This window comes from Lygodium microphyllum, chromosome 29, assembly GCF_053477565.2.
Source record: "Lygodium microphyllum isolate KBCC chromosome 29, Lygodium_microphyllum_v1.1.10, whole genome shotgun sequence".
In the NCBI taxonomy this organism is placed as follows: domain Eukaryota; kingdom Viridiplantae; phylum Streptophyta; class Polypodiopsida; order Schizaeales; family Lygodiaceae; genus Lygodium; species Lygodium microphyllum.
The window spans coordinates 114,509,639-114,531,901 of record NC_141163.1 but is presented as its reverse complement, the minus strand read 5'-3'; the positions used below and the strand labels follow the sequence as shown (position 1 = coordinate 114,531,901).

General features: G+C 43.3%; 1 protein-coding gene across 7 annotated transcripts in view; it reads right to left on the bottom strand.

Moving 5' to 3' along the window:
• LOC148011057 (uncharacterized) overlaps positions 1-22,263 on the bottom strand; it is a 222,661-nt gene that overhangs the window by 196,623 nt on the left and 3,775 nt on the right. For all 7 annotated transcript variants that reach the window (XR_015689466.1, XR_015689465.1, XM_087671390.1 and 4 more), the window contains exon 4: positions 20,654-22,021. Coding sequence is in view for 5 of the 7 variants with exons in the window: in XM_087671390.1 (XP_087527516.1) it covers positions 20,654-22,021 (1,368 nt within the window). In the remaining 2 variants the exon portion in view is untranslated. The remainder of the gene's footprint in view (positions 1-20,653; positions 22,022-22,263) is intronic.

Below are 22,263 nucleotides of genomic sequence, written 5' to 3'. Positions count from 1 at the left end.
TTGGTCATATTTGGTAGAAAGATACTTTTGTTGGTAATATCTACTCTTTCAGCCAGTTTTAGCAGTGGTTTTAGTGCATTTTCTGCTAATTACAGCCACCTGCAATTTTGCTTTTTTACTTTGATTTGGGACAATATGGCTGGTCATCTGAAAGACACGGCTCTCTTTAACATTGCCAAGTTGGATGGTACCAACTATGGGTATTGGAAGTCCCAAATATGGCAAGTTTTGGTGCAGAAGTTGTAGATTAAACCCTTGCGTTTCAAGGGTGTTTAACCTGATGATATGGATTGATGAGCTATGCAAGTCTACCATTATCTTGTCACTCTTAGAAGAGGTTCATCATAATGTTGTTGAAGATGAAAATCAGAGTACATGGGATTTATGGGAGAAGATTCAGGAGCTCTATACGCAGCAGAGTCCTGTGTCACAGATATATTGACTAAAGCAATTAATGGACCTTCGAATAAAGGAGGAGACCTCCCTTTCATCTCATTTCAGTCAATTTCATGCTATCATGAAGAGTCTATTGTCACAAGGTATTGAGTTCAAAGACAACTTGCACCCGTTGTTTCTGCTTGACACCTTGCCTGAATCATGGGATGTCTTCTGTACTGCCATATGCACGAATAAGCTTGATGGGCTAAAAATCAAAGATGTTGAGAGTGCTTTATTGACTGAGGAAATCAACAGGAGAAACAATGATGCTTCCCGCTCTTCACATGCATTGACCGTTAGAGGTGGCAGACATGGCAAGCATGATAATGATCATAAGGGCAGGGACTCTCAAAAATCTAGGTCCAAGTCACGTGGTCATAGTAAGTCTCGTGGACGGAAGTCTGATCTTTCCTGTCATTATTGTGGGAAAGCAGGACATATTAGGCTACAGTGCCATAAAATGCGCGATGATAAGCACAAGGAAAAGGAAAAAAAAAAGCGCAGGAAAAGTCTTCTAAGCGCAGTATTGTACATGCAAAGTCCAATGTGAAAATAGAAGAGGTTAACGTCATGCATACCACTGATTCAAATGATGATTACATACTTGCAGCTTCTTCATGCGATGCCTTACAAGCTTCTGAGATATATTCTATGTATGCGCAATACTAGCTCTGGGATTCGGGTGCGTCCTTTCATGTGACACCGTGTAGAGATTGGTTTCATACCTATCATACTATGTCTGGTTCTGTGCGTCTTGGTGATGACAGGTCTCTTGACATTGTGGGCATTGGAGATGTTAGGCTGCAGTTTCCTTATGGCAGTTCTTTTATTTTGCATAATGTACGCCATGTACTTGCGTTGACTCGCAACCTTATGTCAACTGGACAGCTTGATGATGCAGGGTATTTTGTGTCTTTTGGAGACTCTGCATGGAAGATTACTCGTGGCAGGCTTGTGCTTGCAAGAGGTGCCAAGTCTGGCAACCTCTATCCCTTACTTGTAGCTAGAGATACATTGAATCATATTTTGTCTGTGGGTTCTATTCCCCATGTATCCCTTTGGCATGCTCGTTTGGAACATATGTCTCTTAAAGGAATGAAAATGCTCCATGCTTTGTAGTATCTTCCGCCTTTTGACTCTTCGCATTTTGATTCTTGTGATCATTGTTTGTATGGCAGGCAGACTAGAAATACGCATAAAAAGTCTGGTAAGAAACGCATAGGTGAGCCCTTGGCTCTTGTGCACTCAGATGTATGTGGGCCTATGCTCCGTCAGTCACTCGGTGGGGCAAAGTACTTTGTTACTTTCATAGATGATTACTCACGTAAGATTTGGGCTTATCCCATAAAGAGAAAATCCGATGTCTTAGACACATTTCAGCGTTGGCTTGCATTGACAGAGAACCAATTTGGGAAAAGGCTAAAATACCTAAGGTCAGATAATTGGGGTGAGTATGTATCACGTGCTTTTGAGCAGTTTTGTGATGAGCGGGCTATTAAGCATCAATTGACTGTCCCTTACACCCCTCCCCAAAATGGTATGGCTGAATGCATGAATAAGACCATTCAGGAAAGGGACCGTAGCATGCTTAGCCAAGCTGGCTTACCGTAGCACATTTGGGCTGAGACTGTTACTACTGCAATGCATCTCATTAACAAATCGCCTAGCAGTGGCATTGACTCTTAGGCTGCAGAGAAGGTATGGGTAGGCAAGTCCCCCTCTTATGATCATTTGCATGTCTTTGGATGTGAGGCATTCTGCCATGTGCCCAAGGACAAACGCAATAAGCTGGATCCTAAAAGTGTCAAATGCATTTTCATTGACTATGGAGATGCAAAAGAGATGGGTTATTATCTATGGGATCCACACGCGCGGAAAGTGATCCGCAGCGATAATGTCATCTTTCATGAGGACAAAATGCATATGCAACTTGAGAAAGTGGTTGATGTACGCAGAGTTTATCTTTCACAAAGAGCCACCTGCTCCCGTTTAGCCCGCTCCACGGTCAGCTAGACAACGTGCAATATCACCTGATGCTCATGGCCCAAATATTAGACATGTTAATGTTAGATAGGATGTCAGTCAGGCAGCAAAGCCTGGATTGAGGCATTCTACTAGAGATAGATGACCTCCTGACCATTTTGCGCCCTCTATGGATTATGTATTGGTTACAGATGCAGGAGAGCCTCTCACTTATGATGAGGCTATGCACAGGGGTGATTGTCACTCTTGAAAGAGGGCTATGCAGTCTCATCTTGACTCATTGCATAAGAATCAGACTTGGAATTTGGTTTCCTTGTCTCACGATAAGAAGGCTTTGCCATGCAAGTGGGTGTAGAAGCTGAAAAGTACCCCTGGACACCCCAAGCTGGCATACAACGCTCGATTGATTACTAAGGGTTTTAAGCAAGAGCATGGTGTTGACTTTGATGAAGTATTTTCTCCTGTGGTCAAGATGACCACCCTACGCTTAGTCTTGGCCTTGGTTGCATAGCTTGACCTGGACTTGTACCAAATGGATATCAAGATGGCTTTTTTACATGGGAACTTGCATGATGAGATTTATATGGAGCAACCTAAGGGCTTTACAAACCCTGGCAGGTAACACCTAGTGTGCAAGCTAAAAAAGAGTCTATATGGCTTGAAGCAGGCACCTAGGGAATGGTACTATAAGTTTGATGCATTCATGCAGTCACAAGGCTATAGCCGCAGTGCTATGGATCCGTGCTTGTACACGAAGAAAGCCTGTGACGGTTCTTTACTGATTTTGGTACTCTATGTGGATGACATGCTTTTAGCAGGGACAGCTCATGAGGAGCTAGATGCTCTTAAGGCTCAGCTCAAGAAGAGCTTTGAGAAGAAAGATCTGGGGCAGCCTCTCATATACTTGATATGCGCATTACGCGTGATAGATCTCAGGGACTACTCTATCTATCACAGAGGGAGTACATTCATAAAATCCTTGAGTGCTTCCGCATACAGGATGTTAAGCCTATTGGCTGTCCATTACCTTCTCATGTGAAGATTTCACAGGCCGATTGTCCGCAGACTGAGCAGAGGGCCGAGATGGCCAAGATTCCCTATGTATCAGCCGTGGGTAGTTTTATGTATGCCATGATATCCACCCGTCCAGATATTGCTTTTACAGTTGGGGTTGTGGCACCTTATATGGCTACACCTGGCAAGAAACATTGGGATGTCGTGAAAGGTATCATGAGGTACCTGAAGGGCACAGCAAATATGTGTCTTTGTTATGGCAATCAGGATACAGGAGTCGTGGGGTACACTGACTCTAATTATTCAAGACATGCAGATAGTAGGAAGTCCACTTCTGGCTATGTGTTCACTTATGCTGGAGGGGCTATCTCTTGGATGTCCAGGGCGTAGAAGTGTACGGCCCTTTCTACTACAAAGGCTGAGTATATTGCAACACAGAGGCTTGCAAGGAGTCTATCTGGTTAGGCCATTTGATTGCAAACCTTGGTATGACAGATGCTATGCCTACACTGCATTCGGATTCTATGAGTGCCGTTCAGTTGGCCAAGAATCCGGTCTTCCATGAGAAGACGAAACATCACTTCATTCGCGAGGTCATTGAGGACAGGTCTGTTGACCTTGTCAAGCTTCCGACTGAGCAGAATCCTACACACTTGCTCACGAAGAGCCTCACTACCGAGAGCTTTGCCTTTCTCAAGAGATTGATGGGCATTGGATGAGATGACGTCTTTTACCTTATCCTGTTGTACATGTGTACATGTTGTACTGTCTTTTCTTTTTTCTCTCTCACTGGGGCAGATTCGCCTTTAAGTGGAAGGTTATTGGGAATAAAGGAGCCTCCAGCTAGCCGCCCGTGCATTACTACACTGACAGTACCCGCCACTGCACACTACAAGTCGCGGGCACCCGTCACAGTCACTTATTCTTTATTCTTTTAGTGATAGTTTGAATAAAGGAAGGCCCGGCCACACATTGTGGTTGTTGGAGTTCCCACTTTTGAGTCTCTCTCTCTCTTGGCTCTTGCTCTCCATCCGCCATAGCTCTCACCACCAAGCTTCTTCCTCCTAGGTTCCACTTCCCTTTCATTAGTAGCTGACCATGAAGTGACTTGATGTAAGTGTACTAAGGGCACCTTATGGTTAGGGTAACCGAGTCCTACTTATAGGACTTAGATGCTAATGTGCACATTATTGTGTGATCACCACTCTCGGACTCTTGGCCCGACGCATCCATACATTGGGATTGTGTGAGCTAGTGATATGGGACACCAGCTCTTGGGACATGGTCGTGACCTAGATTGTTGCTAGCTCCGGCTCAATGACTGGGAGGTAAGTCTAATGTCCATTCCTCTTATGTTTGTAGATACAGATTGTGCCATTTCTCATGTGCGGGTTGGATCCTAAGTGGGTGTTTCATTGGTATCAATGTTGTGAGCTAGTGGTATGGGATCCCAACTCTTGGGACATGGTCATGATAGATTGCTGCTACCTCTAAAGCTCAAGGGTGAGTGCACTTGGCTCTATGGCTAGGAGGTGAGTCTAATATTAGTTCCTCTTATGTTTGTGGATACAACTTGTGTCCTGTCTTGTGTGCAAGTTAGATCCTAGGTTGAGTAGAAGTAGATTGAGTGCAAGAAAAAGAAAAAATCAATGATTAGATGAGTGTCAAACCCATGAATAGGCAAGATTGACCTAAAATCCTCAAGGACTTCTTGGGCACAAAACATGGATGGCCCAAAAATTGGAACAAAGGACAAAATTACCAAAATGACTAGAGTCGGAAAAATCTCCTAATGTCCCTTACTAACTCAATATAGGGCTCACAACTAGGAAAGAACCATGATAGCTCACACCCCATCTTGAATCTTGGGTGTGCCTCAGGACGCATATGATGGAAGAATCAAAGGCAATGGAGGACCCTTCATAAAGATGTTTGTCATATTTTAGGGTATGGGGCAATAAACCAATTCCAACTCCTTGTCTAGGATGCGCTCTTGCACACAATGATAGTAGATCTCAATGTGCTTCTTGCAAGCATGAAACACTGCATTTCTCACTATGGACAGGAAGCTCTGATTGTCACCACAAATAACTATAGGTTGTGGCTATGGAAATTCAATCTCAGCCAACATCCACGTCAACCACACAGCATCTTGGATGGCCGCACAAGCAACTTTACACTTTGCCTCGGTGGAAGAAAGGGCGAAAATAGGTTGTCACTTGTCGCTCCAAGAAACGGAACATGAACCCAAGGTCAACCAATAACCAGTAGTAGTGGATCTCCATCATTCTATATCACCTGCCCAATCTGAATTTGTCCAACTTGTCAATGAGACCCTCTCTCCATACAAATTCCTGTGTCGGATTGCCTTGCAATGTATAGCAGATACCTGGTCGGGCATGAAAGAGCCAAAATCATTGACTCATCCAAGCATCTATACCTACTGATGTTCATCATTGCGTGTGAGGTGAGCTAGGAAAACTTGGACCCTAGGTCCATGGGAAACCAAATCAGTCTGCAAGCTGCCATGTGAAATGCTATCATCAACTGAGCCACATATCTTTGCTTTGAGATGAAAATGCCTGTGGGCATCTAAAACACCTCTAGCCCCTGCAAAAAAGGTGAAGGAGACTAAGATCTGTCATCTCACACTTTGTGCTTAGCATCTCTATAGTATGAGCAATGTGCTCACTATGACTCCTTATGATGATCAAGTCAACATAAAAAATGGCAAAGGTCACCAAACCATCCAACAATCTAAAGTAAAGGTCAAGGTCATATCTTACCACCAAAAACCTCTAGCCCACAAAAAAGTGGAAACCAGGATCCATCATCTCAAACTTCATGCTTAGCATCTCTCTAGTGCTAACAATGTGCTCACTTGACTTCCTATAATAGTCAAGTCATCAGCTAATAAATGAAAAAATCACCAACTCATCTAACAATCTAAAGTAGAGGTTGGGGTCATAATGAGACCACCAGAAGCCAAGGTCAAGAAAGAAGTGATCTATCTGTTAATACAAAGTTCATGGTGCCTACTTCAAACTGAGACTCCATCTTCACTAGACAGGTGGTCAAATCAATGGGGATTCTGTTAGCAGATATTAGTCAGCTCATGGTGTGAGTCTGTGTTAGAGGCTGGGCATTTTATGCAGTATTTTATGGCACATTTTTGTGGCCATTTATGATGTATTTTTTAGCATTTGTTGCTGGCCGACCAGCATTAAATGCTGGCCAACCTGCATTTTATGCTCCCCACTTTTGTGGCTATTTATAGGGCTCCTCCTCCACAGTCTTTGGTACTTCAGCCATCAGTGGAGATCCTTCTGGGAGAGAGGAGCCGGTGCTGAGGAGCCCACGCAGCCAGTGACTCACCGTTCATTTATTTCAGCATATTCTTTACGCTTCCATTGCTGCACCACTTCTGACATGGTATCAGAGCTCAGGCTGCAACCTATTTGTGCTGTGTTTTCTTGCTGATTTCAAGATTTACACCCTTCTTGCTGATCAGCCGGCTGTCCTTCCTGCTGGCGCCTGCTGATTTGCTGCTGGCGACAGTGTTTCAGCATTTGCGTTTTGCGTTTTTCTGGACAGATTTGCATTTACTGCTGTTCCCCTCTTTGCTGCCCGTGTTTCCTTCATCAAACTGCTGGCAACAGTTCTTAGCCCCTGTTTCTTCAGTTTGCAGCCTGCGTTTTGCTGTTTACAGCATTATTTTTGACTGTTTTTCTGATTATTCAGGCCGTTTTTGCTGTTTTTGGCAGTTTTTGACTGATTTTTTGACTTTCTGCAGCAGCTTTTGGCTTATTTTGGTCAGCCTTTGGGTTATATTGCATGTGAACTCCCTATTTTTTGTGTTTTTGGTTGCGTTTTGGCTGTGCTCACTCTCCAAACGACCTTCTTTTCTTCTACTTCTCTTCTTATCCTCTCCATATGGCTCCTCCGTGCACTTCCTACAAGCTCCCCCTGGAGTTTGATGGAGTGGCCAATGCTTTGCGGGCGCAGACATCATCGTCTCCTGTCAGTTTTACACATATGACCTCGATGCTTCTTGAGCATGAGGCATCCTTGAGATTACAGGGGCGGCTTCCGGCACATTATGGAGGTGAGGCTTATGTAGCTTCAGAGAGGGGTGACGGGAAGAAGAAGTCGAAGGCCCAGTGTTACCACTGTGGCAAGAAGGGACATTTGCGGAAGGACTGCAAGAAGTTAGCGGCTTCCAGGAAGAAGGAACAGACGACGAAGCGGGATGCTGACTCTACCGATGAGTCCTCTCCTTCATCAGACTCCGACTCCGATCCTCCGACCAAGGAGAAGTCCAAGGCGCGGAAGGGATCCTCTTCTTCGGATCGCGGGAAGGGCTTGGTGGCCCCTTCCTCGGCTGCTTTCTAGTGGTGGTGATGCGGTCATCCCTCACGACTCTCTTGTGCCAGAGAGGGAGTGTGAGCGGGTGTTGGTGGGGCTGCAGTGCCTCATCTATATTTTGATACAGGTGCACAGGTTCCAGAGAAGGACGTCCCTGACGCATCGACGGTATCTGGCGGTGAAATCCTAGAGACTGGAGTTGATTTCTGGGTTCGTGATGAGCTGTTCTTCTTGACAGAGAGCGAGAGGCTTTCGTCTGGAGCTCACATGAGGGGACACTTTGGTGGTTTGGCCAAAGGCGGGAACTCCATGGTCACATGTTCAGAGACATGTTTGGCAGATTGGCTTTGTATGTCCTGAGTGACATAGGTGACATTACACAGAGAGCTGCTATGAGTCTTCTCTATTTTCAGGTGTTGTTGGTACGATCGACATCGACATCAGATACTCTCCGAGGCATCTTGGTGGTGGGCTGGCCACTCACCGCTTGGACATCCATGGTCCTTTTGGTGTTTCTTTGTTGTGTAGTTTATGACTCTCCATCATTGTACTATTTTATTGTATCCGATCACACATGATCTGAGAGAGGATGTTAGCAGATATTAGTCAGCTCATGGTGTGAGTCTGTGTTAGAGGCTGGGCATTTTATGCAGTATTTTATGGCACATTTTTGTGGCCATTTATGATGTATTTTTTAGCATTTGTTGCTGGCCGACCAGCATTAAATGCTGGCCGACCTGCATTTTATGCTGCCCACTTTTGTGGCTATTTATAGGGCTCCTCGTCCACAGTCTTTGGTACTTCAGCCATCAGTGGAGATCCTTCTGGGAGAGAGGAGCCGGTGCTGAGGAGCCCACGCAGCCAGTGACTCACCGTTCATTTATTTCAGCATATTCTTTACGCTTCCATTGCTGCACCACTTCTGACAGATTCCTCCTTGCTAACTTCAGAGATAACTTGTGGGGAAACCTATTGGGCAATCGTAATGAAGTTGGGAATGGGGTTGAGGCCTTTGTAGACTAGGTGTATTGCACCTGATCTCATCATCAAGAAAGAAGGCATGCCTACCAATAGTGACCTACCAAGTAATAGGATCATAGAGCCAATAAACATAGGTAGTCTGACTGTAACCAATGAAGAAGTGAGGCTTGGACTTACAACCAAGTTCCCCTCTTCTCCTTGGGCATGTGCAAGCAAGCATCATAGCCAAAGAGACTAAAATGAGGAATCCAACATCACCATCATTTCGCCTACCTTCACATGAAGTGCTGTAGGCCTATGATGAAAACAACTTTTTCTTAACTTTTCCAAACAATATTACTCATGTGTCTGTTGCTCTGACTTAGTCCAAAAATAAAATACATTCTCAAGTCCTTGATGCTATTCTCTAAGGTATTTTTCAAGGATAAGGATTCTTCATCCAAGTTACCTCCATTTCCAAAAGGAGCCATTCTCATGGTGATTCTTTTGATGAATCAAGCCTCATAGATCAAGACCTTGATTAAGTACCACTATGGCCTAACATCCGAAGATGCATTCATGCAAAGACTGGCATCAACTCTCTCGCACAATATACAGAAGGGGGAGACATTCTTGATCCTATCCTTAGTCGAGAACCTATTCCATGGTGAGTCTCCATAAGACTGCATTCAGCCTATTCAAGGCAATTTCCCTCCAAACTCTTGTGAGTGGTCATGGTCATCTTCTAATTGAGAGCCCTATCTAAGTCTTACAGTAATGAGGGACATTAGGTTCTCTGTCTGGATCTAGCCAGTTTGGTCACTTTTGGTCATTTTTCCCTTTGTCCCTATTTTTGGGTCTCATCTAAAAAGAGAATGTCCTAAAGGATTTGGTCACTATTTGTGGAGGCTTTTAGGTTAATCTTGTCTATTCATAAGCTTAACCATCAGTTGGTCAACAATCACTTCATTCATTGACTACTTCTCTCCCCCACATCCTCTCTCTGGTGCCCTTAATATAGCTACATTTTGCAGCAAATGCAGGGGTGGTGCCTTGTGTCAGCTTCCTTTCATTATTCCACTGTATTCCTCTTCCTTCATTGTTTTTCATCTTGCTCGTGTGTATCCTCTTCCATTGCCATTCTCATGTGATATCATCACCATAACTGCCTTTACATTTTATAATTAACTTCCCCTTTCACCCCTGTTTCAGCAGCCCTTCCTCTTGCTGCCCAGCCTATCTTCAGCAACCCTCTTAATTCCAGCCCTATGTTTCCAGGCAACTACTACCATCTGTTCAAGCTTCTTCTGCTGCCTGGGTCTGTTCTTTTTGCTGCCCAAGTGGCTGGAGGACATGCCCCTGTTGAGCTTAAAAATAAATTATAAACTTTATCACAGCCCCAAAACTTGTGTTAACAAAGTTTCATCAAACGATGTGCGTTCGTAGAGAGTGTCTATGTCCCATATGCCAAAACTTAATTTGGGAGGATCCACGCTTCTATGAATAGACACACTGCCCACCACTCAGCCCTATTCCTATTTTGCAGATTGCTAGCACCTGTCTCTCTCGTCCACACCCTGTTCACAAAGGATATCTAAATTCGAGCTACTGTCTACTGCTGTGCACACCTGGCACAGCTGTCCAGCCTGTCTCCCCCTGCTGGTGACTAATTTCAGCCTGCTGTCATCGCCAAACGTGCTGCATTTACTGCTAACCTGTTTTATCCCCTCTAAATTGGGTGCACATATCTATTAATTTTGCAGGAAGGACAGACACTCCACTTCAAACTGGTCATCCTAATGGAGAAACCAGTATGGAGTGCAAGCCTCTTTTCTCTTCTCCTCCATCAACTCCTGTGTCAAGCATACCCACCTTTACTTCTGCATCACCTCCTTTTGTTCCTACTTCTTTGCAAGATTGTGGTGATAATCAAGCGAAAGAAGGTATTGTTCAATCGATTCACAATAGTTTCCCATGGATAACTACAATGGGGGCAATTTTATTATAGCCTTATATGAAACTTACTATTGGAGATTCCTTATCTTATATAGTCATGCATGGATTAAGCAACTAGCCAATATAAAGATTTTCGCCGATTCTTCAAAATTGGTAGTTCCGGTAAACCCATAAATCATAGAACAAGTAGGACAACATAAACTTTTAACCATACCTCCAGCCGATATAAAAGTAAACCACCTCTTAACCGTACATGCGACTTTTGTCGCATACGGCTTGCACGAACACCAGATTTTAAGTCCTGAAGAGGACCAATATCTGTATGTAAACACAAAGGATGTGCATATAATAAAAAATCTGTGATCCCTTCAGTGAGTTTCCCTCCTCCTCCTTTAACTTCAAGTTTTGGTTCTCAAGGTCAATTTGAAGTTGGTAAAACATTATATCCTTCTTTTCCATCATCTACATTTCAATTTCAAAGATTAAATTTAAAAAATCAATTTATTGCATTCACATCCACTTCACCATCACCTCACTTTCAATTCCGACCCAACCCACCCACTTCCCGTACATCTCAATTTCCATTAACACCTTTCACCTTTCCTTTCCACACACTTGGGCAAGACTATAGAGTTTCAGTGCCTCCCCAATCAGCACCTTTTAGACACTCTCAGCCTATTCTTGCCTACCCATCTCATCCCCCTTTTTATCCATCCTACCCCTCTTATCCAACACCTCGTAGTTATTCATCCTTGTCAGCCAAACATGCATTCACTAACAAGACTCGTTTCAACAAGTCTAACTACACTACTTGGTCAAACCTGATGAGGCATGTCTTAAACTCCCAAAAACTTCAAAGGCATTGTACAAGGACTAGAACCCCAACCAAACTCTCTCCTTGTTCAACATGAGGTTTTTTGTTCTTGGAAGGCTAGAAATACCTCAATCATCATTGAGTTAATGCAAGGATTTAATCACAATTGCACCATTTTGACCTTGCATCAAAGTAGTGGGAACACTTGACAGACCACTATGCAGCTCGAGACACGACCCATCCTATAAATCTCAACCATGAGCTCCAAGAATTTAGGATCACGGACCGAGATGACATTAAGGTCAAGTTGGTTTAATATCAGCAATTGGTTGCCGAGTTCACCACAAGCGCTCCTAAGTCCCCTGACGCCCAAGTCACATTGTTCCTAAGCAAGCTCCTAAGAAAATATTTTCACTTTGTTTAGTAAGTGATTTCACAATCCACCATGCCTACATTATATGAATTTTAGTGTTGGCCACTCAACCAATTCCATAGTACGACCACTCCCTTTTAGAGGAAACTCTTGCTACCACTTCTTAGAAGAGACAACAAGGAAAAGGCAAGAAACAAAATCAAAATCAGCCTCAAAATCAAAATCAATACCAAAACCAATCAAGTGAATCACACGGCAACACCCATTTTACTCTCACACCCACGTGGCAAAATGTACCAAAGAAAAACATGTATTGCCAACACTATCAAAAGGCACATTCAATGAATTTGAGAGTTAGCTACTGCGTTATGCTCAACTATTCAACCAGGTCCGTACTACAACCACTCACTCTTTAGAGGGCTCTCTTGTTACCACTTCTCAAAAGTGGCAACAAGGGAAAGGCAAGAAAAGAAATCAAAACCAAAACCAAAAGCAATCAAGTGAATCACAAGGGAACACCCAATATGTGGAATGTACCAAAGCAAAATAGGTACTACCAACACTATCAAAAGATTGGCCATTTTGACAACGAGTGTCAATCCGAGGCAAGAGGCAACAACCAAAACCCAAGAATCAAACCCTATCTCCTCAATCGGATAATCCCCAACAAGGGAGGTACGGTAATGGCGACCAAAATCAAGGGTAGTGGAGGACTTAGGCCCACACTGCCAAAGGTCAACTAGTCTGCTAGACAATCGGCCCACCTCATCTCTGTAAAGACATCAAAGGATGCCATCTTAGTCCACATTTTCAAGTTACCTCTAGATGAGGTGACCGCAAAGGTCCACTATACCTAACCGAGAGAACTTTTTTACTTGTTTGGATTAAGGATAGTGCAGCCACACATCACATGACCCCTATTTATGACATTTTTACCTCCCAATCCCCTACAGCCGGGAATCTCAATCAAGATCCATGGTCTAGGTCACATCAAGTTTGATACTAACAAGGGCATAAATCTCGCTTTGCTAGACGATATATATTATGTCCACAAGTTTGGAGTAAAACTCTTATCCATTTAGCATTTTTGCCACTTAGAGCAAGTACTTTTCTTCATTGCAACCACACTTGAGGTCATAGACTCTCAAATTGGTTTTAGTGATTATTTGCAATGAGGCACAACCTAGTAGCCTCTATATGATGAGACACTTCCTCTTCCAACCAATTGCCAAGGGCTTTGAGTTCCACCATTTCCGAGCTTTAGCCACCATAGGGGAACCTTGGAATAATGAGCATCTCTAGCATTTTCACTTTGAACACCCTGACTATGACTCTCTTTATGGGTTGTCACACCATCAAATGGTTGAGGGTCTTCCGCACCTCAAACTGTCCAAGGATGCCTGTAGAGCTTATCACCATGGGAAACACCACTACATACCATCTCATCAACTTGATAGCTTGGAAAATAGCACCACACACCATTTCCTCACTAGTCTACTCATAGTACTGAGCAGCCCCTTAGATTGATTCACACTTATCTTTGTGGGTCAATATCCACTACCGCCATTGATGGCACGTTATACCTTTTTTAAATCATGGATGACTTCTTGAGACATGTGTGGATGTACTTTTAAAGTATAAATCTCATACATTCACATGCTTCTAAGCCTGGAATCATCTTGTGCAAAATCAAACAGGTCATTGTATGGATACTATGAGTAACAATGGTGGTGAGTTTACCTCCCATGAGTTCTCTAAGTTCTTACATGAGCATGCCATCTCTAGCCAACTCACCTCTACCAAGTCTCCCTCTCAAAATGGAGTCATAGAGCATCGGAAAGCACTATGATGAACATGGTACGCTCTATGCTATTCACAACAGATGTCCCTAATCACCTATGGATTAAGGCTATTAACACATCAGTGCACATCCTCAACCCATGCCGGACTGTGGTGGTCCCTTAGAAGATCTCCTTCAAGGCATTCTTTGGCACTTGGTCTCTCATTTCTCACTTCAAAGTATTCGGATGTCGTGCTTACACATATGCTCCTGATGATCATACAGAAAAGCTCAAGCCCATTGCTGATCTCTTGATTTTTATGGGATACTTCTCCGAGGTGAAAGCCTATCATTTGTTTAATCCTCAGACAAACAAGGTGATCACACAAAGAGAGATAGTTTTTGGTGAGAGGGATATAATGGAACCCTTTGCACCGACCTCTAAGCCGATTCCTTTACTTCATCATAGATAGTGCCATTTGAGCATAGTCTACTACCTCTTCCTGACCCACTTGGAGACTCTTCAACTCCCAGGCCCCCTTTCAAGGACCCGTTACCTTATTCATAGGAGTAGACCATGGGGAATTTAAGGATCCTTCCACCGAATTCCAACCAAGAGGGGCTTAGAAGATTTGCCTGGCTAGCACCTACTACTACATTTGCATTTGTCTTTACGGCAAATTACATAGCACTCTCTGAGTTTGACAATTGGCAACAAGGAGGCTCTAAAACATCCTCAATGGTGTGAGGCTATGAAAAGGAGCTTGATAGTATTGACCGAAACAGAACATGAACCTTAGTTGAGAAGGTCATTGGGACTAAGTGGATCTTTAGGACCAAAATGAAAGATAATGGAACTTTGAAAAACTATAAGGGTTGCCTTGTAGCGCAAGGGTTTTGACAAAAGCAAGACATTGACTATGAAGAGACCTCTACACCCACAACACGGTTGACATCATAGTTGGCACTTCTATTAAATGGATATCACAATAGCCACTCACCATAATTGGAAGCTCTATGAGATGGATGTCAAAAGCCTTTTTGAACAGTTACTTGGAGAAGGAAGCCTATGTGAAAAAGCCTCATGGATTTTCTCTTGCAGACCGTAAAGATAAGGTCTTTCTTTTACATAAAGCTCTTTATTGGCTGAAGTAAGCACCACAATCATGGTTGTATACACTGGATAAGTTCCTTTGAAATCGTGGCTACCATTCTAACCCATATGACCCAAGTTTGTATGTGAAAATTCACTTCAAAGGGGACCATCCACATCCTTATTGATGGTGATGACTTGTTTATCACAAGCTTAAATTCTGCTACCATAACAAATATAAAGGCTTGGCTTAGCACTGCTTTTGAGATGACTAACCTCAATCAGATGCCTTATTTTTTCTAAATGGAGATAGTTGGATCTGGGAATACTAGTTTTGTCTCACAATAGAAGTATGTCCTTCACTTAGTTGAGCAGTTTTACAATGATCATACATGCAGCCTGTGGCCACTCCTCTTGATCCCACTATGAAACTTTCGAACAATCCCCATAGTTAGCCCTTTAATCAGAACGCTTATAGATCTATCATAGGGAAACTCCTCTAGTTCATTTACACTAGACCAAGTTTAGCTTACTCTATTTCTTTGCTTCATCAATATTTCAATGCACCTAAAATGCCACATTGGATTGCTTGTTTGGTGTTGAGATATATTTGGTGTCACATTGGATTGCTTATTTTTGTGTGTTGAGATATGTTTGGTGTACCTATACTTTTGGACTAACTTATGGCCATGGTTTTGATTTGCAAGGTTACATTGATTCTGACTAGACAATAGGATCTCCTGACACCTCACATTCCCATGGCATATACATCTTCTCCCTAAGCACAACTCTCATTTCATGGTCAAGCCATAAACACAAGATAGTGGTTGCTTCCACGACCGAGTAGAGTATAGGGCTTTGTATGATGACACCACAAAGGTCATCTAGTTGAGGAGATTGCTAGCAGCGCTTCATTTTCCATGTGACATTCCGAAGGTGACCTTCTGCAACAACAACTAGAGTGCCATTGCACTTATTGGTAAACTCATCAATTCGAAGACGAAGCACATAGAAGATTTCACCAATATATAGGTTGAGCTAGACACCATCGGCCTAGATTTCATGCCATCATCAGTCAATTTTGCACATAATTTGACCAAGCTAGTAAACTGCCCAATTTTTCAATACTTGCTACCCAGGATTGGCATGGTGCTTACTTCCCTTCTACTTTAGCCTAATAGGGACTCAAGATTCTCTCTAGCTTTTCCTTCCACCGTTAAGTGGTGAGAGGGGGCAACTTCTTCTCTTAGTGTCTATAGGGTTTTATTTTATTTTTCTTCATGGACATTATTATTATACATTATCCATATCATCAAGATGATTATGATTGTAAAACAACACTTGGACAAGTGAACAATTTCCCTGTGTGAGGACACTGTCCAAGTGATACTTTACATAGCATTTTTCATGAGCATGACATTTTGCATTTTCCTTTTCATTAGTCCATGCATTGGTATTCTATTCTTGTAAACATGTATCTGTGCATATTTATCCCTTTTCGGTCAGAGAGTGGTCAACTCTGGATTGACTGTATTCATGGCACCTCACATGGTAGTCTCCTTAGGTGTCTCTCTTATTAGCTTCCACACATATCCCCCCATATTATTCCTCTTCACCAATATGCATGGGTCAGTTTCCTTGGGTAGTCTCTCTTATTAACTTCTACACATGCCCCCCATATTTTTCTTATTCACCAACACCCACCACGGGTCGTTAGGCTAGCTTGTTTGTTTTGTATTGTGGAGTCCGTCCCCTTTTTGGTCTGGAATTTATCCATTCCTCCACTCTTTCTTCACCTCCTTTCCTATTAGCATGGCCTTGGTCTCATTCTTTTACAACTTGCACAGAAGAGAGCCCTCTTCTACAAGATGAATTACAATGCGCCCGGTGCTCTTCTTTCTAAAATATTAAGGTGCGCTTATTCTTGTATGCTTCCTCTTACATTTAGAATTTTTTTATTGTGCTTCGTGTCTTCATATTTTCCTAAGTGCGCCTTTGTCCTCCGTCTTCCTCTTGCCTTGGGACTGCCTTCCACTTCCGATTTTCCAGATTTTTTCTGTCTTGGTCTTCCAAGGGTTAACTTATCCCCCTCCTAGCTGAGTGTCAGTCCCATGGTACTTGATGGTACGGGCTGAAAATGTTAAGGGTTAGTGAGGTATGGTTCTTGGGGCCTTTGGAGAGTTGCCAAATGTATTACTCCCTTGTTGAATAGCCCTAAAGCTTCTCTCTCTAAGCAAGTCATCCACTCGTATGGCCTGCTCAAAGACTCTTGCCAGCACATCCCTTTGCAGGTTCGAGTTGCTCACTAAGGCCTTATAGAGTTCTTCGTTGCAGATCCCAGTTAATGGATACGGTGGAGACCACTCTCTCATTGGGTCGCTCAGCTGCAGGTATCCTCTTGTGTAGACTCCTCACATGAGTGACGAAGTTTTATATGTCCTCTTTGTCTCTTTGGCTAACATTCATCAACTTAACAATAAGGTTATCGAAGCTATTCTACCTCCGAGAATCTCTTGATGAAGAGATCCTTTAGATCATTGAAATTATTACATTCAACATCATCTAGACTGGTAAACCAAGTCCGTTCCTTGTCTCCTAAGCTAAGACCGAATGCTTGTGCCCATTGAGCGGGGTCCATGAGGTTGTTAGCCTCGTACACCTGCTCAAACTACTCGATAAGGCTATAGGGGTCATTGCCTGCTTGATATTTATCAAGTTACTTGGCAACTATAGGTATCTTTGTTTGGCTCCTGGTATTTGGGATGACTCCTCTCAACCTAGCTAGCAATGATGCTACCAAGGCTACCCCACTTTGCTTAGCGCTAGTGTTGTCCAGCAATCGCTTCATGAGCAGCTCGCTCACTGTAAGGTCTACTTCTATGGCTCTCTCCCTATTGCCATTGCCTCCCGTTCTATTTCTATCTGAGATGGCTAGGATCCTGTGAATCTTGTTGAGCTCTCTCTCCTACCACAACCTCTAAGCCCTTTGCTCTTGGCTATAGCTCGCTATGCGCTGCAGTGTGATCTATCCTCGCCTCCTCTCCTCATCAAGATCGGCTATGATATCAACTACAAGTCTTCCATGATACACTATCCTTGTCTATAAGAAGTCACCGAATGTCATCTAGGTACCCTACCACGCTAAAGTCATGGTCAAGGTCAAGGTCATTCTTGTTTCGAGCTGGTATATGCCATGGTGGTTGTCTCCTGACACACTAGTATTTCTATAAGATCGACTAGCCCGGCTAAAGATTTCTCTACTTCTAGCCAGTCCTTCCTTCCCTCAACGGTCTAATGGCTCTGCTCTTCCTAGATATTTATCTCTAGTGTCTTGGATCACTCGTTTGGTTTCCGAGGTTGCATTCCTACTAGTGGATTCATTTGTAACTTAATCATCTTTAGTATGTTCCTTTTGTTAATCCAATCAATCTGCAAATGTATACACACTTATACGCTTGAGCGATGCGACTCGATGTGAATTGTATGAAATTAGGCTTTCCAGTTTTCATGTGCACTTAAGTGTCTATAATGCAGAGTGTAACCTTCGATGAAGTCAATCACATCCAATCAGTTTCATGCTCTTGCAGCTTTTTTCACGCAAAATCAGGCCTTCCAGTTTTCATATGCACTTAAGTATCTATAATGCAAAGTGTACCCTTCAATGAAGTTAATCACATCCAATCAGTTTTGTGCTGTTGCAGCTTTTTCGCGCGGATTATGATTACTCCTAACAGTTGATTTTGGGTCCCTCATGGGTTTTGATAGGTGGTCTGATGGGTGTTCAGCCCAGATTGTCAACTTAGGTGTCTACCAAGGAGTAAGCAACCGGTGGTCACTTATTTCAGTCACTCCTAGACTTGTTAGATTGAGGTTTTGGTAAGAATCGGCTCTATGGTCTCATTTGCAAGTATGGGTCCCAACTTGGGCTGCGAGACAGCTAGAAGTTGATCTTAGCAGGTCTTGGAGTAGTCAAAATGGCCAAAAATAGTGTTCTGGACAACCTGTCCAAGCCCTAGACTTGGCCATCCAAGTTCCTAATTCAGTCGTCCGAGTGGACTCTCAAGAAAAAGGACTGTCCAAGTGGTCAAGCTCAAGCGGACTTGGACGAGGAGTGCCCGTCCAAGTGTCCGAGACCTAAGGATCAGCCATCCGAGGCTCGAAAATGGTCCGAGCCCGAGTGGACTCTTGTCTGCCGAGTGTCCGAGGGGACTATTGTCCGAGTCGAACATCTAAGTCCGAGGACAATTCGGCCGTCCAAGACTTGCTTGCGGTCCCTGTCCCAAGCGGCCCAAGGAAAAATGCCAAATGGTACAAAATTGATTCAAATGATTCAATGCACTACTTGCTACTACACCCAAGGCTCTAGCGTAATGTAACAAACATCATTGAAGACTCAGGGCATACCTAGAAGACCCGAATGCGAGTATACCGAAAATTGTTGTTGTTGCTGCCTCTTGACCTGTAGCCCTCTATCTCTCTCAATAGCTCTCTGTCTCGATCTCTCGGTGTGCAAATGAGCTCTCTCTTCCCCCTTTTTCACCTTTTCTTCCACTCTTTCTTCCCTTACTTTCTATTTTCCTTCCTAGGCATTAAAAATCTTTTTCCTTTCTTTCTCTATTCCCCTATTTCCATGTTATATAGAGACTTATCTTTTCCTTCTTTTCTCTTTATTCCCTTATTTCCAGGTTATACAGAGACTTATCTATTCCCTTGTTTCCACGTTATACAGAGACTTATCTTTTCCTTCTTTTCTCTTTATTTCCCAAACCTTAATGTCTCAAACCTAATCAAAATACACTTCTTCTACTTTAACCAATGCACATAAAGCTTCCTAAACTTGAACTAATCCACAAGAGAGATTGAATAGCCTCCGACTTCCTCGCTTCCTACCTAAAACCAAGCGTCATTTTGGAGACGAACTCCTACTCTATCACTCGATTTGGAGCACGTAAGCCCTCCGGCAACGAAATCAAAATGTCGCCGCTCTCGCGAGCACATCGGCAAGACCCACAAACCACTTATTGCTTCAAGCGTTTCAAGCCAAGAGCTGTGGCTACCTCTCACATAGCCATGCACACTCTCCCACACACAAATGTAGCGAGCTTACATTTGAATCCGATCGAGTTGCCTCCTCCCACGCATCTACTGGTAGCTCTATGATCCAAGATGCACTTTCAAACAAGCTCCATCTTCAAGCTCCAAGCTTCAACCTCCATAGCCATATACACGAGAAAGAAGAAGATAAAAAGAGGAGAAGAAAAGCTTCTCCACGATCTCTCACTCTCTCATACACACACTCTCCCTCTCACGCTCCCTCTCTCATACACAAGAATGAAGCAAGAGCAAAAAGCAAGAAGAAAGCAAATTTAGCCACACACCAAGAATGAACTTTTCCATTCAATTTTTTACTTTTATACATGCCCTATCTCCTCCTTGGGCGGCCATCCCCTTTACCGGGCCTTTGTCCATTCCTCCTCCTTTCTTATTAGCATGGGCCAACCCATGCCTCTCATTCTTTTACAACTTGCGCAGGAGAGAGCCCGGCCCTTTTCTACAAAATGAATTACAATGCGCCCGGCACTCTTCTTCCTAAAATATTAAAGTGCGCTTCCTCTTACATTTAGAATTTTTTCCTACGCTTTGTGTGTGTCAAATTTTCCCGAGGTCGCCTTTGTCCTTCGTCTTCCTCTTGCCTTGGGACTGTCTTTCACTTCCAGTTTTTCGGATTTTTTCCATCTTGATCTTCCGAGGGTTAACAAGCTCTGCAAAAACTGAGCCGAGTGTCTACTTCCAGAGTGCTGTGTGCCATTTCCTTAAAACTTATGATTTAAGGCACACCAAAAAGCACACAAAAAACTTAATACTATTTGAATATACCTCTGACTTCAGTGTTTCAAACTGTTGTTTGCTTTCACCTAAATAAGGTCCATCAAAAGTCTCCTCCTTGCTCATCTCATCATCATTATGCATTTCATCCTCTGGATCTCTTGCATAATTCTGTACTTCTGTCTGATCCTTCTCTGGTGTTACAGCGCCATGGAGAGAATGCCTTGCTGACACCGAGGAATACAAATATTGAGGAGCTGGCATGTTCATTTGATCCCCTTCAAGCCCCTCATCTTGCCGCAATAAGGACCTCATTGATGGTAAAGAATACACGAACTCTTGGGTCTGCATTTCTGTAAGGTCTTTTCTTGGTTCTAAGCTTTCCTGAGATGACAGTCTTGATGATGATAGAGGGTACAAGTCCTCTGGACCCACTGCTTCTGATCGATCTGCTTCCATCTTAGTGCTTTGTTTGAAAGAATGTTTGGAGGATAATGAGGGGTATATGAAATCTTGGACCAGGCTTTTACGGCCATCCACCTTGGAATCCCTCATATAAATGCTGGATACTCTTGGAAGAGCAAAAGTTCCTGATGTCCTCACCTTATCACTGCTAGGTCTTGGAACGGCCAGACCTTCTGGCATATAATGGGAAGCAGATTGCCTTTCAGACATGCTTGGACTTGAGTCAGATCGTCTTTCGGGTGCAGCTTGCCTTATTCCTTCTTCGTCGCCTGTAACTAATGGCGAACTCCAGGAATTTTCTACATAAGGACCACCTACATAGGATGGCCTTGCCAAACTTTGTTGCTTGTCCATGCTGTCTGTGAACATCGACATCATAACAGAGTTCGAGCTTGATCCCTTCTCTTCAGTTTGTATCTCTGAGGAGCTGGTTGATGAAGATTCATTCTCATCTTGTGTTGTTTCAGATCCAACTACTCCTCCAAGTTGTAAAGAATCTGCCATGCTGTTTCGTTTCTGGATCTGCTGTGAAAATGACAAGCTACTTGACCTTTGCCAGAAACTAGGGTTCAAAGAGAGCCTTGAAGAATTATAAGACAAACTTGCAGATGGCTCATTTATCTTTGAACTTTGAAGCCCATCAGCAAGAGAGAGCCTACTGGTCCTCATAGTAGTCCTGCTGCCTGCAGGTTGGCTTTCACCCTCATCTTTTTCATTATCTGATGAGGAGACCATCAAAGATGTTCTATCCCTAAGGACATCACCTGGCACTGCAGGTGTTGCAAAAACAACTTCAGCATTAGCTGGTAAGTCTTCCTTCGTTTCCAGGGGCACGATCTCATTATCCACTCTGCCTGGATCCATAGTGGTAAAATCTTCATCAACCCTGTCTTGAGACTCAATGAAAGGGTTGGAAGACAACGTCCTTGATAGCTTGATTGAACCACTTGGTACCTTCATGATAACATTACACAGATTAAAATCTGGCAATGAATATCAGCAATTCACCTTTGACACGAATTATACATCACTCAAAACCATAAAAGGACTCGTGCAACAAACATTCTTAACAAGATTCCATAACAAGCATAGACACTAAGTAGAAAGGATATTTCCAACATCCTCCGGCTTCACACTACTTGTATAGAGCATGTTCTGATGGATGAAGCTTAGGTGGGCCCGAATTTAATCCAGAA